Genomic DNA, 19644 nt, shown 5'->3' on the forward strand with positions numbered 1-19644 from the left:
GTAGCCCGGCTGTGGCAGGAAGGGCATCCCTCAGGCCGAGTGGCTTCTGCCGCCACTTGCCATCACTCTGATCCAGAAAGCACCACTATTCAAGACTGAATTCTCTCCAGAGCTTTGGTGAAAGACACTGATAGCCTTGGCTTTGTGTACAGAAAGATGGGGAGGCATCCTTACAGAGATCTCTGCAGGAGGACACCAGGCCGGGAGTCGGAGGCCCAGGTTCAAACCCCACCTCCTGCCTGTCTCCACGCCTCTGCTTCTGTCCCGTCTGCCAGAACCACTGTGCTGGGGGACCAAAGTCAAGTGAATAAACGAATACATCTGGGCACACAGTCAGCTCTATATAGTGAATGAACGGTGTGCCCGCCTTCCACAGTGCTGCTGCCAACCCAGAAGGCTGCTCTGAGCCAGGAGAGTGTCCGAAATGGATATTACCCATCTTCTTGCAGCTACTGAAGCAGCTCTGGGCCTGACCCATCCATTCGGTCCCCAGCGTCTCCTGCCCGAGGTCTATGTTTCTGCCAACAGTAACTGTTCTCATTTTCCCAGTCCCCATCCACCTTCTCCTCTGGTCTAAGAAATAGACTTATAAGACCTTACTCTAAGTGTACCATTTCACTGTGCAGTGCCTACCTGCCGGGCACACAGTACAGGGACCTTGGCCTCCCACCCCCCCCCACCACCCCCCACCTCCTGAAACTTCTTCTGGTTCAGCTCCTGTCAAACTCCATGGGCTCCACATCAGGGCTGTGTTCTCCATCACATGGACTCTGCATTCTCATGCTTCTATATTTTTACTCAAATTTCCCCCTTTGGGATAAAATAACTTTTGCCCTCTCTACTTATTGTTTTCTCAATTTATTTTTTTCAAGACAAGCCACCTCTTTCTGTCCACAAAGCCTTCTCTCACATGCCTTCACTCATGAATAGATAATTAATTCCTCTACATTTCTCCCGTGTCAAGTGCTGAAACATCATATTGCACCTTATTTGTATATTTGGATGGGTAGGAATATTCTGAGACCAGAGATTATCATATAATTCATGTCTGACTCTCTGTGAGTTACATTGTATTTGAAAAACAAATGCATCTGTGGGATTTTTAATGTAATTTCATGTCCATGAGTTGTATTTTCATAATAGAATATATATAGCATTTATATTGAAATATATATCTTAATGTTAATTTATTGTTAGCTTCATTATCTCTCAGTTTGTCATTTTCTCCAAATAGAAATTTATTGGTATATATAGTTATGGTACATATATTACATTCTAATAGAAGCTGCCTCATTTTTTATCTCCCGTCACTCTTGTCCTCTGAGGAGCCCAGCACGGCTCTAGGTCAGCATTCTGTTTTCCAGACAACTCTCCAGTAATTAGGAGACATCACACATGTTGCTTGAGTGGATGGAACTGTGACCACATCAGAAATGTGATGAGAGAAACCTCCGAGCTGTGCTTTAGTTCCTTAAGCTTTCCCTGGATGATCTTCAATCTCTCTTTGATGTGAGACAATAATGTGTTTATGGGGTCTCAGGGAAAAGCCCCTCTCTCCTCTTGGAATTGAGGCAGAGCTTTATCTGTGAGTGTCAGCTAGTCCGTGATTCTGCTAGGGGAATGGTGTGGAATGTTCTGTCCACTGAAAAAACATCAAACACACCCAATTAAATTCCCTGGGCTTTGATTTCATCTCCTTCTCCTGAGCATTTCAGGCAGTCTGATATCGGCCCCTGGCCAAGATCACATTGTAAGCATGAGAGAATTTGCCTTGTGAAAAATGTACAAAACTTGTGTTCTGTATTAAAGAAAATAAATTTTGCTTTTGCTGAAATATCAATACTTTTGTCACTCGAGCTGAGCTCTGGGGGGATTAATGGATACGATTTATGGGGACCCAGCTGTGCGGTCTCAGAGGAGGGACTAGGACCATCACAACTCCTGGAAAAGCTTATTTTTCCTTAAAAGACATTATAATACTTACAGAGTAATTACAGACCAATCTAACCACGTATAATAAAGGGCATAATGGTGTGTATCCCACATGGAATAAACAGTTTACAGAAAATTCTCTCTAGAAGCCACGGTGTCTCAGTATATTCTCATCAATGTTGTGAACATTCTCTTAAAGAAACAAACCCCTAATAATCCATGTGTAATTTATATTCCAAGAGAAAGTCCTGTATTATTTACCTGGGATTTCATGCTACTTAACTACTAAGGATAAAAATAAATTTCTATGTATCTATCCCTTTATCCAAATTAAGAATGGCTCAAGGTAGTGCTGGTGGTAAAGAACTCACTTGCCAGTGCCGGAGACATAAGAGACACAGGTTTGATCCTGGGTCGGGAAGATCCCATGGGGAAGGACATCCACTCCAGTGTTCTTGCCTGGAGAACCCCGTGGACAGGGAAGCCTGGTGGTTTACAGTCCATGGTGTCAGAGTTGGACATGACTGAAGTGACTGAGCATGCAATGGGGGTGGGGCGGCATGGGGATATGATCTTTTTTCAATGTAATGAAAATGGTCAGAACTTGGTTATAACAATGGCTGTGTATTGCTCCACTAAAAACATCGAATTGAACACTTTAAGGGGTTGAATTTTGTAATATATACTGTGTGAACTGGATTTCATAAAAACCATTACAAAAAAAGTTATGTAGATTGTAAATATTAAATAAATGCTCACTATTTTTCAAATATAGCATATAAACTATAATCCTTCCTTTCCAAATCTTCATGGGTATTTTTTGATATGATCTCTGTGAGGCCTACCTGGTATGTTCATTAACCTGGACAGTTATTAAAAGCAGAGACATCACTTTGCTGAAAAAGGCCTGTATAGTCAAAGCTATGGTTTTTCCAGTAGTCATGTATGGATGTCAAAGTTGGACCATAAAGAAGGCTGAGCACTGAAGAATTGATGCTTTCCAACTGTGGTGCTGGAGAAGACTCTTGAGAGTCCCTTGAGCAGCAAGGAAATCAAGCCAGTCAATCCTAAAGGAAATAAGCCCTGAATATTCATTGGAAGGACTGATGCTGAAGCTGTAGCTCCAATACTTTGGCCACCTGATGCAAAGACCAGACTCTTTGGAAAAGACCCTGATGCTGATCAAGATTGAGGGTAGGAGAAGAAGGTGACAGAGGATGATATGGTTGAATGGCATGACCGACTCAATGAACATGAATTTGAGGAAACTCTGGGAGATGGTTAAGGACAGGGTAGCCTGGTGTGCTGCAGTCCATGGGGTCGTAAAGAGTTGGACACAACTTAGCAACTGAACAACAGCTTGGTGTGAAATGGTTATACTTTTCTCTGTACCTATTTTGTTTCAGGCTCATCTGACTACATTTCTTTTAGCTTTCTTGATGTTTTGCTAAAAAGGCCATAAAAATATAGTCTACGAACTGAGTATAATTCTTTCTCTGTTTTGCTCTTTTTTGGTCTGAAGACAAAGACGGGGATCTGTTTGCTGCAGGATGGTAACCAGGAGCCCTTCAAAGTGCGGCTGCACCTGGCTAGGGATATCCTGATGATCCAGGAGCAGGACGTGACATGTGTCTCTGGAGAGCCTTTCTATTCCGGTGTAAGTATCTCTTCCCTCTCTTGAAGTTTTCTCACTTTTTCCTGTCATGTTAAGAATAAAAACATCTATTCACAGAAAATACTTAATATTTTTCCTTTACTTTCAGAGCCAGTAATTTTTGTCTATAGTGTTGTAAGCAGCGTCCTTGCTTATGGATTCGTACCGGGTAAAAGACACACATGGGGGCCCATCTCTAGCCCGGGGTCCTGTTGACTCCAAGTTGCCACTGTATGGCTGGAGGGACACTTGTGTTTGTGATCATGAGGGAGCAGGTTGTAGCTTTCCTTCCCGAGGACTAAGTGGAAGCATCACGTGACAGTTTCCACTCTGAACTCACCTTACATCTCACTGAGCCTTCAGAGGGGGGCGTCTCTGGGAAGCAGAAGGGTTTAGGTAGTGGTCCCTGAACGCATGTCAAATTCTCCCTGGGGCTTGTGGGTGGGAGATTCTGTGAACCTCACAGAGTCACGCTGGGTGCTGTGCAGGCTCTGTCTGTCCCCTCAGCAGTGGACACGGGAACCTGCTGCTGGTCCTGCCTTTGACCAGCATTAATTATCTCACAGCCCCCTGGTCAGCCTCCTCACTGAAGTACAGCTCTCGAGACAGGCTGGGGGGTGTTCAATGACAAAATCTCACCTGAGTACATTTAAAGATCTCATGAGCTTTATTCAGTGATTCATGAGGCCTTTCCTGGTGGCACAGTGTTAAAGAATCCACCTGCAATGCAGGAGATGCAGGTTCAATCCCCAGGTCACGAAGATCTCCTGGAGTAGAAAATGACAACCCACTCCAGTGTTCTTGCCTGGAGAATTCCATGGACAGAAAAGCATGATGGGCTACATTCCATGGATTGGGCAGTACCCATCTGGCAATTAGGAGGAGTTCTGTCAGCTAAAGAAAATAAGAGGTTTTCATGGGGAGAAATGGTCAGAAAAAGTAAACTGTTCCCAAAGAAAGGCTTGTTTCTGTAACGGTCATCCTCCTGAGGAGAGAGAAGGTCTGTGGGGGAGGTGGGTCATTCTAGGGGAGTTCCAGGCTGAGTGGTTAAACCAGTGGCCATCCTGGGGAAGCTGGGACTGCAGGGTGGTCAATGTCAAGTTCCTGGTGACCTGAGCTTAGCACATGGGATTCCATGTGGGCCTGTCGGACCCTTTTCAATAGGTGAAACTAAATTGAATGTGACAGAATACTCTTATCATAAAACTAGATGTTTTAGAGTTTATCATTCTTGTGTAATAACATCAAAGACATCATCTTAACAGTGTTGTCATGTGTGGTCTCAGAGGAGCATCATAGCATGTGTCACACAGGCCACTCCTGGGTACCCTGGATGTCTGTAGTGACTCAGCAGGTAGACTTACTGTGTAGCTGATTCACAGGCTTATTTCAGACTGTTTTGTTGGGGTGAATAATGCTGAATTTGAGCTTCCACCTCACTTCTCACCAACATCCTGCGGGGAGTCACACTGGGTCCTAAATCGATAATCTCCTGCTGACTAAAGACAATGGATGCTTTGCAGACTGTTAACTGTTCTTTGTCACAAACCATTTATATCATCCTGAATCATGGGTCTGGCTGTCAAGGCTGATTACACTGTTCCCATAGGGTCACCCTTTCTTTCTTTTAGTTAATAAAAGAGTAATGGCCCATTGCCTTTTTTCTCCCTTTCTTTTCCTTTATTTTTTGGCAGAAAAATATATTACATATATCATATACATTACATATATACACATATACACATATTTTACATACATCAAAATGGTACATATATACACATATATTACATACATCATCATGGAACATAGCAGTTGTCAGGTGGAGACGTGATGCTTCAGTTAACAGAAAGAGTCACCTTCCTTGTGCTCAGAAGTGGACTATTCTGTCCCTGTACCTCCTGAGTGACCAGCCCCCTCAACCAGAGGAAGCCATGTCCATCCCCGTGATATTATCTCCTTCAACATTGCCCTGAAAGAAAATCAAATTTAGCCAAGGTCAGTTTTAAATGTTGGCAATATATTTTTAGAAGGCAAATGAGACTAAAATCAATATGAGATGGCTGCATATTTCATCTCAGAGATGCCCGTTTCAAAGGGGTTGCCAGTAACAGACAAGAAACTCTTGGAGATTAAATTCTAAATATGGCAGAACTATCAGATATGTAGCGTCAATGTAATTAGCACCTCAGTAGCTGTCTATGGGTTCGCACAGAGTCTGACACGACTGAAGTGACTTAACAGCAGCAGCTCGGACTCTGTGCGACCCCATAGACAACAGCCCACTAGGCTCCCCCATCCCTGTGATTCTTCAGGCAAGAACACTGGAGTGTGTTGCCATTTCCTTCTCCAATGCATGAAAGTGAAAAGTGAAAGTGAAGTCACTCAGTCGTGTCCAACTCTTCATGACTCCATGGGCTGCAGCCTACCAGGCTCCTCCATCCATGGGATTTTCCAGACAAGAGTACTGGAGTGGAGTGCCATTGCCTTCTCCGCAGCAGAGTTCTAATGAACATCATTAGGACTTAGAATCAACAAAACTGGGCGACTTCCTTTAGTTTTCCCTGTGGGAGAAAGTGTGCAGTTAGTAATCCCACGTGTGAAACCATCATTTCCTGAAGTCGACATCAGGAGAAATTGATGTCTGGCTTTCACTGTGAGTCAGTGTTCACTCCATGGGGGATGGGCTGGGATGCAGGATTCAGATGTGAGGTCCACCGTCTGTGGAATTTGATAAGGAGAGACATGGCAGCTCCCGGGGGTGGATTCTTACCAGCTCATCTGGGGTGAAAGTGGTGTGAAGCCTTAGGTTTTTTTCTCTTTTTTTCCCATCAAAAAGCCACTCACATACACACAACATACACATTATATAGATATATATTTTTTCAGCCTTTAATGCCATCAGTTGTTTTGTACTACTGGTAGAGAAATTTTATATTTAAAAATGTGTTTTTCCTCCCCTTCCTGCTAGAGAAGTAGACTTGTGCAAGGTTGAGATTTACTTCAGCACCTTGACAGAGACCTCCATGGAGGTCTCTCCAGGGGCAGTCATGGGGCAGCCCTGTGCCTCCCAGCCAGGCTCTCATGGGGTGGGGGTGCTGAAGCAGCTGGAACTCCTGCCTGGACCAGCAGTAACAAGGAAACCCTCACCTTAAATAAGAAAAGATAATCAACAGCTGCCAACCTTGAAATGTCACAGATGTTACAATTATAACAAGAGCTGGAAGGTAGCCGTCATGAAATGGTTTTACCCTTCTTACAACAGCATTGACACAAGTGAGAAAAAAAGAAAGTCTCAGCAAAGGGCAAGTGGAAAATGCAGAGCTGAAAATTCAGCTGAAATAAGAGCTCAGAGGATGGGTTCAGCAGCAGAATGGAAAGGACAGAGGAAAGGATCAGTTAACTTGAAGACAGAACAATAAGAATCACCCTCTCTGAATTTAGGAGAGACATTGATCTGAAAAACATAATGGGCCCATGAGCTTAAAATGAAAAATCCAACGTTTAAGTCCTAAGAGTCCCAGAAAAAGAGAAGGAGATCTGAGCTCAAACAGCGCTTGAAGAAATAGTGGCTGAAACTCCCCAAATTTTGCCAAAGACATAAACCTATACATCAAAGAAGTGGGACAGATCTCAAAAGGATAAACCCAAGAAACTTGTGTCAAGACAGATCTTAGTCAAATCCTGAAAACTAAAGACAAAGAAAAAAACTTAAAAGCAGCAAGAAGAAAATAATATTGTTCTTTAGCAATAGGGGAAAAGTAATTCAAATGATAGTAGATTTCCTCCCCCACCCCAGAAACAATGGAAACCAGAAGGAAGTGGCACAGTGTTTTTCAACTACTGAAGAGAAAGAACCAGCAACCCAGATTTCTATATATGCCTAAGTAACCTTCAAGAATCTGGCAGAAGCTTACAACTCATTAATGAAATGGGCAATAAAAATGAGCAAAGGATTTGAACAGAGATTTTTTTCAAACAAGATTTATAAATGGCCAATAAGGAAAAAGAAATGCTTGACACCATCAGCCATCCAGGAAATGGAAATCAAGACCACAGCAAGGTCCACTTTATATCCACTAAGATGTTTATCATCAAAAAGACAGAAAAGAGCAAGCGGTCCTCAATATGCAGAGAAGCAGAGATCCTCAGACCCTGCTGGAAGGATGTGCAATGTCTGTGGGGTGGAACAGCCGGCAGTTCCCAGTATCACTCCTTTGAGGACACTCAGGAGAAATGAGCTCACATGTCTACACAGAAATGTGCCCACGGATGTTCATAGTAGCATGAGTCATAGTAGCCCAATCATATAAATACCCCAGAGGTGGAGGAATGGATACATAGATTGTGGTGTATCTACACAGCAGAATGTTAGCTGGCAGCTTAGAAAACAAAGTGTTGGTACATGCTACAATCTGGACAAACCTAAAAGCATCTCAGTGAGAAGCTAGATACAAAGGACCACATGCTGTACATTTTCATTAATGTGAAATGTCCACAACAGGTAATTCCATGGAGATATGGTATAGATTAGCATGCTGAAGATTAGAATGAGGGGATCAGGAGTGATAGGTTCCAGCAACATTTTGAAAAGACAAATGCTCTTAAATTGATTGTGATGATGGATGCATAACTGAGACAATACTGCTGCTGCAGCTAAATCACTTCAGTCGTGTCCAACTCTGCGCGACCCCATACACAGCAGCCCACCAGGCTCCCCTGTCCCTAGGATTCTCCAGGCAAGAACCCTGGAGTGGGTTGCCATTTCCTTCTCCAATGCATGAAAGTGAAAAGTGAAAGTGAAGTCGCTCAGTCGTGTTCGACTCTTAGCGACCTCATGGACTGCAGCTCACCAGGCTCCTCCGTCCATGGGATTTGCCAGGCAAGAGTACTGGAGTGGGGTGCCATTGCAGAGACAATACTAAAAGCCACTAAATTACGCACTTTTAAGTGGCTGCTCTAAAGGTACATGAATTATAGCTCTTAAGAACTATTTTTAAATTTTTTTTTATTGTGGTAAAATTCACATAATATGAAAATACTATTTTAACCACATTCAACTGTAAATTTCAGCAGCACTAAGTACATTCATGTTGTTTTACAACTCTCGCCATCATCTGTCTCCTGAACTTTGAGGCTTGCTGTTCTATCCCGCTGATCTGTATGTTTAGTCTTCAAAAAAAACAAAGCCACTGTGTCGTCTTGATTCCTGCAGTTTTACAGCAGGTCTGAGACAGAGATCCCAGATCCTTTGGCTCTGTCCTCTGCTTCAGCATCACATGGCTGTTATGGGTCCTCTCCACACAAACCCGAGAGCCAGTTTCCAATACCCACAGGCAGCTTGCTGGAGTTTTATTAGGATTTATCGATTCCATAGATCAAGTGGAATCAGTCAGTGTCTTGAAAATGTTGAGTCTTCTGGTCCACAAATATAAAATATTTCTCTTTACCTTCCTCATCTTTGATTTCTTTCCTCAGAGTTTATAGTTTTCCACTTAGAAAACTTTTCGTCTTTGTTGGTTAGTTGTTCAGTCGTGTCTGACTCTTTGTGACCTTATGTCTGACTCTGTGAGACCCCATGTACTGTAGCCCACCAGGCTTTTCTGTCCATAGGATTTTCTAGGCAAGAATACTGGAGTGGGTTGCCATTCCCTTCTCCAGGGGATCTTCCCAACCCAGGGATCAAACCCAGGTCTCCTGCATTGTAGGCAGACCCTTTACCATTTGAGTTTCTAGGAAAACCTTTACTTGTTAGATTTGCACCACCGTATTCCCTTTTGTGGCTTCCCTGGTGGCTCTGCTGGTAAAGAATCCCCTGCAATGCAAGAGACCTGGGTTCGATCCCTGGGTTGGGAAGATCCCCTGGAGGAGGGCATGGCAACCCACTTCTGTATTCTTGCCTGGAGATTCCTTGTGGATGGAGGAAACTGGTGGGCTGTAAGTCCTACTGCACAGTCCAAGAGGTCACAGAGTTGGACACAACCCAGATCCCTGGGTTGGGAAGATCCCCTGGAGGAGGGCATGGCAACCCACTTCTGTATTCTTGCCTGGAGATTCCTTGTGGATGGAGGAAACTGGTGGGCTGTAAGTCCTACTGCACAGTCCAAGAGGTCACAGAGTTGGACACAGAGTTGAACAATTAAGCACACACATTCCCTTTTTAATGGGCTGCTATAAATGGTATTGTGATTTTAATCTCAAGTTTCTGTTCTCATGGCTGATATACAGGAAAGCAGTCAAATTTTGTGTATTAATTCTGTCTCCTATGGCTTTGCTGTAATTACTTTTAGTTCCATGGGATTTTTGTTGATTCTTTGGTATTTTCTACATAGACAGAGAACAAAGACAATTTTCTTTTTTCCCCTCTAATCCACAGACTTTTCATTCCCGTCACTGCTGTGTTGTACTACCTGTAACTTTCAGCATGAAGTTGAAGGACAGTGGTGAGGGCCGTGCCTGCCTTGTTCCCCATCTCAGGGGAGAATGGTGTTTCTAAGTACTCTTTCCCTTTGTCAGAGCTCACCCAGATTTTTCAGTATCTTTGTTTCTTTCATCTTATTTTTCCACTTCGTCTCAGGGCTGTGTAATGGAAAAGACAGTAGAATCTGAGAAACTTTTATTTCCATCCTGAGTTGGATCTTGGCCAGGTTACTTCAATTCATTTGCATTTGCATTTTCTCACTCTTAATTGGGACAATGCTGCCTACGCAGCTGGGCTGTTGCAATGATTACGTGTTTGAAATGAAAATGTGGGGGGGAAACTCTTTATTCACTTAGCACATGATTATCTAACTTTGATTTAGGCCCAATGCTAAATTCTACGGATACAACTGTGAGCAAGATATAGATTCAGAACTCAGGAAACTAGTGGGAAAAGACAGTCGAGGTAACAGTGTATTTTAATAAACCATCATGAGTGTTAATAGACCCATGTGTGCACACAGTAGGTTTTTAGTAATCAGAAGCGACTGTCTTGTTATTATTCTTTTTGTGAGGTTTAGTTATTTTTCTTGAATTGTCAAAAAGAGCTCACGACTTTTCTTATTTCTTTCTTGTATATCTTCTTTGCATCTAACACACAAAATCAGTCCACTTCTTCACTGTAATCTTTCTAGTTTCTGCCTCGTTCTCATGACTTCCTCCTCTTCTCACTACATGTCTCGAAAATGTCCATTCCTCGGGTGTATAAGAGCACTGTGTTCTCTCTGGTGACACGTACATACTGATTCACATGCAGTTCAGACAGTAAATGTGGAGAGTATGTCAAATATAATCTTTCCGAGAGCAGGGGTGAAAATAATTATGTTTTTGGTAGCACAATGTCTTTTTCATAACATGAATGGGTTCAGGTGCACAACACAACTTCACACAAGCCAGCACTGCTGTTGGGCTCCATCTTTTTGTCCTGTGAGGAACAGAAAGATTAAAGGAAAGCTATTCATGTGTATGAGTGCATCGGAGCTCCTGACTCAATTTTGTGTTTTAAGAAATAAAATAACCGATTATACTTGGTTTCCCAAAGGACAGTGGCTTGTTGCTAGGCAACTTCTTTATGAAACTCACGCTGTGATAACTAAATACAGCTCCCAGTTAACTTCCAGGTAGCCTCTGATTTTAGAGGTGAGCAGCTGAAACAACCCATTAACACTGTTTCTCTTTCCTTTGACTGTTGGGGCGGGAAGGAGACCCCCCACGTGAGGAGGTATGAAGGGGCCGGGGGCACAGCTCAGGTGGCACACAGACTAGGACGGAGTGTCGGCAGGTGACATCCAAACAGCGGTCTGCCTTTACGTGCCTCCTGCTGCCTGCAGGCACCAATTTAAAGTTTTGGCTTCAAGGCACAAAGTCATTTGTCCTGTCTGTCTCCCCACTTTCTTGGTAGTCAGCTAATGAGGCAGCAGATCCAAAGGTGCTGGCTGCTTCTGCACATGTGCATGTGCCTGTGTGTTTAAAAAACATTAAAATAAGTGCTGCTTCTGAGATTTCCCGCGGGTTCTGCTGACTCTTTGGTCCCTCCAGACTCTTCTCTGCATCAGCAGTTTTGTATTTGATTTGGAACCTGTTCTAAATATGCTCCCCCAAAGATGGGAGGGCATCATACAGAGTGAATAAGGCCCTGCACAGACTTTTGGTAACTTGCATGCTTGCCATTGTTTCAGAGAAAAGCCGGGTTTCACACACCACTGCTCAGGAGAACTCACTCACCAAGCTGTCCTCCTGTCCGATGATTGTCGTGCAAGACATTCTTGAAACTTCTGGTGATGCTGCTTGCTGTTAAAAATGCATTATCAATTCCATTCACCATTGCAACAGAAAGAATAAAATATCTAGGAATAAACCTACCTAAGCAGACAAAAGAACTGCATAGGGAAAATTATAAGACACCGATGAAAGAAATCAAAGATGATATAAATAGATGGAGAGATATTCCATCTTTCTGGATAGGAAGAATCAATATTGTGAAAATGACTATACTACCAAATGCAAGCTATGTATTCAATGCAAGCCTTATCAATTTACCAATGGAATTTTTCACAGAACTAAAACAAAAAAATTTCACAATTTGTATGGAGACACAAAAGACTCTGAATAGCCAAAGCAGTCTTGAGAAAGAGGAATGGAGCTAGAGGAATCAACCTGCCTGACTTCAGACTATACTACAAAGATACAGTTATCAAAACAGTATGGTTCTGGCACAAAAACAGAAATATAGACAAATGGAACAAGATAGAGAGCCCAGAATTAAACCCATGCATCTATGTATGGGTACCTTATTTTTGACAAAGGAGGAAAGAATATACAATAGGTCAAAAACAACCCATTCAATAAATGGTGCTGGGAAAACTGGAAAGCTACATGCAAAGAATGAAATTAGAACACTTCCTAATGCCATACATAAAGATAAACTCAAAATGGCTTAAAGACCTAAATGTAAGACCAGAAACTATAAAACTCTTAGAGGAAACCATAGGCAGAACACTCTATGACATAAATCAAAGTAAGATCTGCTATGACCCACCTCCCAGAGTAATGGAAATAAAAACAAAAATAAACAAATGGGACCTAATAAAACTTAACAGCTTTTGCACAGCAAAGGAAACTACAAACAAGGTGAAAAGACAACCCGCAGAATGGGAGAAAATTATAGCAAAGGAAACAACTGGCAAAGAATTAATTTCCAAAATATACAAGCAGCTCATACAACTCAATATCAGAAATACGAACAACCCAATCAAAAAGTGGGAAGAAGACCTAAACAGACATTTCTCCAAAGAAGGCATACAGATGGCTAACAAACACATGAAAAGATACTCAATATCTCTCATTATTAGAAAAATGCATATCAAAACTACAATGAGATACCACATCATACCAGTCAGAATGGCCATCATCAAAAAGTCTACAAACAACAAGTGCTGGAGAGGGTGTGGAGATAAGGAAACCCTCTTGCATTGCTGGTGGGACTGTAAATTGACACAGCCACTATGGAAAATGGTATGGAGAAATCTTTAAAAAAAAAAACCTAGGAGTAAAACCACCATATGACCCAGCAATTCCACTACTAGGCATGTATCCTGGAGAAACCAAAATTAAAAAAAAAAAAAAAAAACAAACCCAAAACACATATACCCCAGTGTTCATTGCAGCACTACTTACAATAGCTAGAACATGGAAGCAACCTAGATGTCCATCAACAGATGAATGGATAAAGAAGCTGTGGTACATACATACAATGGAATACTACTGCTCCATAAAAAAGAACACATTTGAGTCAGTTCTAGTGAGGTGGACAAACCTAGAGCCTATTATACAGAGTGAAGTAAGTCAGAAAGAGAAAGATAAATATTGTATACCAATGCATGCATATAGAATCTAGAAAGATAGCACAGATGAATTTATTTTTAGGGCAGCAGTGGAGAAACAGACATAGAGAACAGACCTATGAACATGGGGGGAGGGGAGAAGGGAGTAGGTGAGATGTATGGAAGGAATAACATGGAAATTTACAGTATCGTATGTAAAATAGACAGCCAATAGTAATTTGCTGTATGACTCAGGGAACTCAAACAGGGGCTTTGTGACAACCTAGAAGGGTGGGATGGGAATGTAGATCGGAGGGAGTTTCAGGGGGGAGGGGACATGGGTCTACCTATGGCTGATTCTTGTTGATGTATGACAGAAAACCACAAAATTCTGTAAAGCAATGATCTTTCAATTTAAAAAAAAGTGGCAGAAAATGTGTTTGTTCTGACATTTTGAAATTTGTATTTTGAGAGTTGATGTGGGTTGTCTGAATTAACCATAACCTTGGTTTTGATACTGTTTTAAGGGATCAAGTATTTATTCTGTTCAGAAACAGAATGAAGAAAATGGTTCTGTTATCCAAGAACTGTGGTTTAGTTTGACAAGCAGTGTTGGAGAAGCAGTGTCTGCTTGGTGAGGATAAAGCTGACCTTTAATCAGCTTGTACCTCTGAGTCTTCCAGGCTTGGAGCTTCTCTGACTCAGCATTGGTGATGGTGTGGATCAGTATTGATTAGATTCTAAATGTATAGAATAATTTTTCATTATTCAGAAGGAAATCCACATAAAGTAATATAAGAACTAGTTTTGTTAAATATATTTTATATTGCCCTTAAAATGATAAAATTGATTTAAGATATATTTTCTAAACCACCACAGGTGGGACATCTTAGGTGACTGTTAGTTAGGGGAGTGGCTAATGTAGCCAAATAAACTGGGAGTTTGTGGACATGCAGGGACCAGAAAACAGACATCTGCCCAGGTACCAGGGGAGATGGGTGGAGTGTAAACCTTCCTGGGTAGGGGAGGGCTCAGGAAGATGAGAAGGTTATAAGTAAATGGAGAAGCTTGTATATAAAAGCTCTCAACCCTTTAGCATGCCAGGAGAATATGTATTTTGTAGAGAGGAGCACCATGAAACAGTAATATTGATGTCTTTTTTTATTGGAAACTAAAGGATTTGTCCAAACGTGATTCTTTTTTCTTTTTAAGTGCCATATGCTGGTGACTGAATGATTGGTTATATTGTGGAAGGCAGAACAGAGCTGCTTTTGAAAATGGATTAATCCCACTGTCATAATCCCAGTATGACTGTCAGTTAATTGTAAAATCCATTCCTCTTCCCAGCAAGCAGTCACTGTGAACATGGTTTATTCAGTTTCAACCCCAGATCACGGACCACTAATGTGCTGCAGCGTGGCAGGCCACAGCCGTGTGCTCCAGTCTCCATGAACAGTATGACTCAGTGATGGAGACCATACTCACCACAGACACTAAGCTGTTTTTCTGTAACAAAAATTGTGTTATTAGACAACACATTCATGGTAATGAAAAGAGGTTTTAAAGCTCAGATTCCAAACTATGTCCAAAAAAGGCATTGAAAGAAGTTAACTTTTGAGAGGTTAGCAATTTAATAAACTACAGTCCCTTTTATCATGACAAGTGGTTAGACTTTGATTTAAAAATTCCAAAAGACTCCACTTATTGCAAAATCTGGAGGCTTAATGCTGTCACAAAATGTTCTTTTTCTTGAAGGGTGAGCACAAAACCCAGAGAAGGAAGATGGTGTGCAGGTGCAGTGGCAGGAAGTGCTAACCACTCTTACAACCTGTCTTTCAGGAGAGAACAGTGACCATTCGGAGACAGGCTGTGGGAGGATTTGGACTGAGCATCAAGGTAGCTGTCTCTCCATCTGTCCTGCAGAGCATGTGCTTAATGCTTGCATTTCTGTGAACTTTTAATTCTTTGTGCTATTGTGCGTGTGCTGTCATGTCCAACTCTTTGCAACCCCATGGACTGTAGCCCACCAGGCTCCTCTGTCCATGGGATTCTCCAGGCAAGAACATTGGAGTGGGTTGCCATTTCCTTCTCCAGGGAATCTTCCCAACCCAGGGATCAAACCTGCATCTCCTGTATCTCTTGCATTGCAGGCAGATTCTGTACTGCTGAACCATCAGGAAAGCCCTTTAACTTTTTGCTCATTGATAATTAATTAGACGAGTGCCTATAGAAAACTTCTCAGTATTTGCACTGAGATGTGAAATAAGTAGGCTCTCAAAATCTTAGCCACCTTTGGATTTAGAAATTTTAGAAAAGTATTTTGGAGTCGCTCAGTCATGTTCAACTCTTGTGGCCACATGGATCGTGGTCCACCAGGCTCCCCTGTCCACAGAATTCTCCAGGCAAGAATACTAGAGTGGGCTGCCATGCCCTCCTCCAGGGGATCTTCCTGACCCAGGGATTGAACCCAGGTCTGTTTCACAGCAGGCAGATCCTCTACCGTCTGAGCTGCCAGGGAAGCCCCATTTGGGAGATTTACCTTACCTGAAATTGAATGCAGCTCATTAATTTTCTTTATGTGGTTTCATCTAGAATTTCAAGTACAGTCTTCAAGTGTGCATATCTTGTAACCAGTCAGAGCAGAAAAATCTGGGTTGTCAGTGAAAGGAGCCAGGATGTGTGTCAGGTTCATATAAGGTCCGATAATAAGTTAAATATTGGTTTGATTCCAGTTGTCTTTTTATTCTGTTCAGTTTTCTTTTTTTTGTTTAAGAAATTGAAAACCTCATGTCCTAGGCCAAGTATGCAGGAAGACTCAACGTTTTAATTTCTGAATTATTTTTAAAATTGACCATCTCTCTCCTGTTCCATTCATTATCAAATTTTAAAGGGTTTTTCTTCCTGTATGTTGTTAATTATTAAACATGCAACACATCTGCAATTTAACATCATTGAAACAAAGTATATGTTTTAAAAGGATGGAAAATTACATAAATATTGAAAAAAATTACCTCAGTGATTTTAAATGCCCTTCAGAAACCCACATCTGTGCAGAGATCAATGGAATGTAACTTTATCTTGGTTGTTGGTTTAGATACTTTGCCTGTGTGGGGTGAAAGCCATACATCTCAGGTGTACATTTCATGAAATTTTAACACAACTCAAAGTATAGATGCTTGGAAAGTAGAACTCTAAGCTTGGTGAACATCAGCTCTAGTTACATTATGAAAATGACTCAAAAATCTGATCAGTGTGGAATGGCATGATCTTGTCAAGCAATGAGAGTATTTCTATCTAAAACGTTAATTTTAAGATATATCTTTTACTTTCACTTTATCATCAACTAAGGCCTACAAGAGATGTAGGACAAATTATAAGGTGTGGAAATGAGGCAGTGGGAATAAACAGAGGCAAGTTTTCACGTTGGTTTTTTTTTTTCCATATTTATTGAGATTGTCATGAAGGATCTAAAGGTACCACTGAAGATGTTGTCCATGAAAAGAGAACAACAGCTGAATGTGGCTGAAATCCATTCATGACAGCGGTTTCATCTGACATCAGCACTGATGTTTCTGGTAGTGGAGCTGTGTGAATTCTGTGCAGGATGGAAATGTTCTTCTTTTTGTTCAATTTCCATTTAGAGTTAAACCCAAAAATAGTGTTACTCATTTTACTGAAATTATCACATTTCAGTTCAGTTCAGTTCAGTTCAGTCGCTCAGTCATGTCTTCTTTGCGACCCCATGAATCGCAGCACGCCAGGCCTCCCTGTCCATCACCAACTCCTGGAGTTCACTCAGACTCACGTCCATCGAGTCAGTGATGCCATCTAGCCATCTCATCCTCTGTCTTCCTCTTCTCCTCCTGCCCTCAATCCCTCCCAGCATCAGAGTCTTTTCCAATGAGTCAACTCTTCGCATGAGGTGGCCAAAAGACTGGAGTTTCAGCTTTAGCATCATTCCTTCCAAAGAAATCCCAGGGCTGATCTCCTTCAGAATGGACTGGTTGGATCTCCTTGCAGTCCAAGGGACTCTCAAGAGTCTTCTCCAACACCACAGTTCAAAAGCATCAATTCTTCGGCACTCAGCCTTCTTCACAGTCCAACTCTCACATCCATACATGACCACAGGAAAAACCATAGCCTTGACTAGACAGACCTTTGTTGGCAAAGTAATGTCTCTGCTTTTGAATATGCTATCTAGGTTGGTCATAACTTTCCTTCCAAGGAGTAAGCGTCTTTTAATTTCATGGCTGCAGTCACCATCTGCAGTGATTTTGGAGCCTAAGAAAATAAAGTCTGACACTGTTTCCCCATCTATTTCCCATGAAGTAATGGGACCAGATGCCATGATCTTTGTTTTCTGAATGTTGAGCTTTAAGCCAACTTTTTCACTCTCCACTTTCACTTTCATCAAGAGGCTTTTGAGTTCCTCTTCATTTTCTGCCATAAGGGTGGTGTCATCTGCATATCTGAGGTTATTGATATTTCTCCCAGCAATCTTGATTCCAGCTTGTGTTTCTTCCAGTCCAGCCTTTCTCATGATGTACTCTGCATATAAGTTAAATAAGCAGGGTGACAATATATAGCCTTGACGTACTCCTTTTCCTATTTGGAACCAGTCTGTTGTTTCATGCCCAGTTCTAACTGTTGCTTCCTGACCTGCATATAGGTTTCTCAAGAGACAAGTCAGGTGGTCTGGTATTCCCATCTCTTTCAGAATTTCTCAGTTCATTGTGATCCACACAGTCAAAGGCTTTGGCATAGTCAATAGTCACATTTAAGCCTAGACACATTAAGAAATATAACATTTAAGCCTAGACAATTCTTAAAACCTTAAGAATTTTGCCAATAAATCATTTCAGTTTAATATTTACATTATTTCACACAAACAAAACTCTTATACATGTAATAGTTATTTTCTAAATAAAATAAGTATATATTTTCCATTGAAAATATAGGCTACAGAAGCAATATTTGAATTGTGATTGGTGCCATATATTAAGAGATTTGACAAAAACATGAAATTATTTTATAATTCTTATGACAAACCGACCAACCAGAAATAAAAAACATCAATATGTTTTATTTAGAATATTGTCCATTCAGCCTGAAAACTTTCCTTTTAGGGTTTTCTACTTTAGGTTTCTCAGTACTTACCACTGACTCTTGCTTTCCTACATTAAAAAAAAAAAAAAAAAAAGATTTTAAGCTATCATTCTGTTAAGGTATTTCAAAATGTAATTATTTATTCATTCAGTTATTTTAAATGGCAACATTTTATGCAAATTCCTTTACCCTGTAAATTGGGTAAACCTACTGTGATTATCTATTTGAATTACTTCCTTTGCATCTGAGAATTAAACGTAAGGGGCAGTTTAAGAAAGTATTCTGGCTAAAAAGCAAAATTCGTATTTTAACATTGCCCATTTGTTTGCTTATCTCCCAACTCGACAAGTCAAGCGGCTGACCCAGGGTGCAGTGGGATGAACTCTGGAGGTGTGGGCGCACACGTTTACACCTGGCCCGGCCCTGCATCTCCAAGACACAGTTCACCCCCCAGCCCCTACGGTGAGCTGAGAGCAGGGAGGAATGCGCCCACCGGCAGGCCTGAGACTTGCCCCCTCGGCGAAGTGCCCCCAGGGTTTGTGTGGGGTGCACCCTCTTGCCCTCTGGCCTCCTGTCCTTCCTTTTACATCATCTTCACTCTCATACTGCTTTTTAGGGTCATTCCCATATCTGCTATAATTTAGGATCTTTTTTCCTGGCCGTTCTTTGGAATTCTTCATGGCGGCTACCAAGTCTCACAGTCTTCCTTGATTAAAATATCTCTCAAAAGTCACAAACTTGGGTGTTTTTCCCTTGTATTAGTTTTTGTTTTTGTTTGCCTCTCAGTAAAATGCCAAGCTCTTCTAATTGTATTTTTAGATTTCAATAAAAGGCTGGACATAGAATCACTTAACTCTCCTCTTACCATCACCTACTTTCCTGGGTTCTCAGCCTGAAGCCACTTTTCTGAAGGGCTCAGGTTCCTGCATCCACCTGGTTTATACCCTCGGCTTCTCTGCAGGCACCCACTGTCCACACTGATCTTCACGTGGCCTCTGGTTCCTGTCCAGGTTGCCACTAGTCCTACTGCATCTTCCGGTTCTTTTATCTGGACCATCCAGATACTTACATTTCTAAAAATAACGTAATGGTCTCCACATTACATCCCCGATAATCACCAGTGTTTCTCCCCCAGGGATCTAATAACCTTGC

The 19644-nt window shown here is 41.7% G+C and overlaps 1 protein-coding gene across 1 annotated transcript in view; it reads left to right on the top strand.

The window, feature by feature from the left end:
- SNTG1 (syntrophin gamma 1) overlaps positions 1-19644 on the top strand; it is a 422503-nt gene that overhangs the window by 279009 nt on the left and 123850 nt on the right. Inside the window, exons 5-6 of the mRNA XM_027560956.1 lie at positions 3455-3589; positions 15226-15282. Coding sequence (XP_027416757.1) covers positions 3455-3589; positions 15226-15282 — 192 coding nt within the window. The remainder of the gene's footprint in view (positions 1-3454; positions 3590-15225; positions 15283-19644) is intronic.

Source organism: Bos indicus x Bos taurus, chromosome 14 (genome assembly GCF_003369695.1).
Source record: "Bos indicus x Bos taurus breed Angus x Brahman F1 hybrid chromosome 14, Bos_hybrid_MaternalHap_v2.0, whole genome shotgun sequence".
Lineage (NCBI taxonomy): Eukaryota > Metazoa > Chordata > Mammalia > Artiodactyla > Bovidae > Bos > Bos indicus x Bos taurus.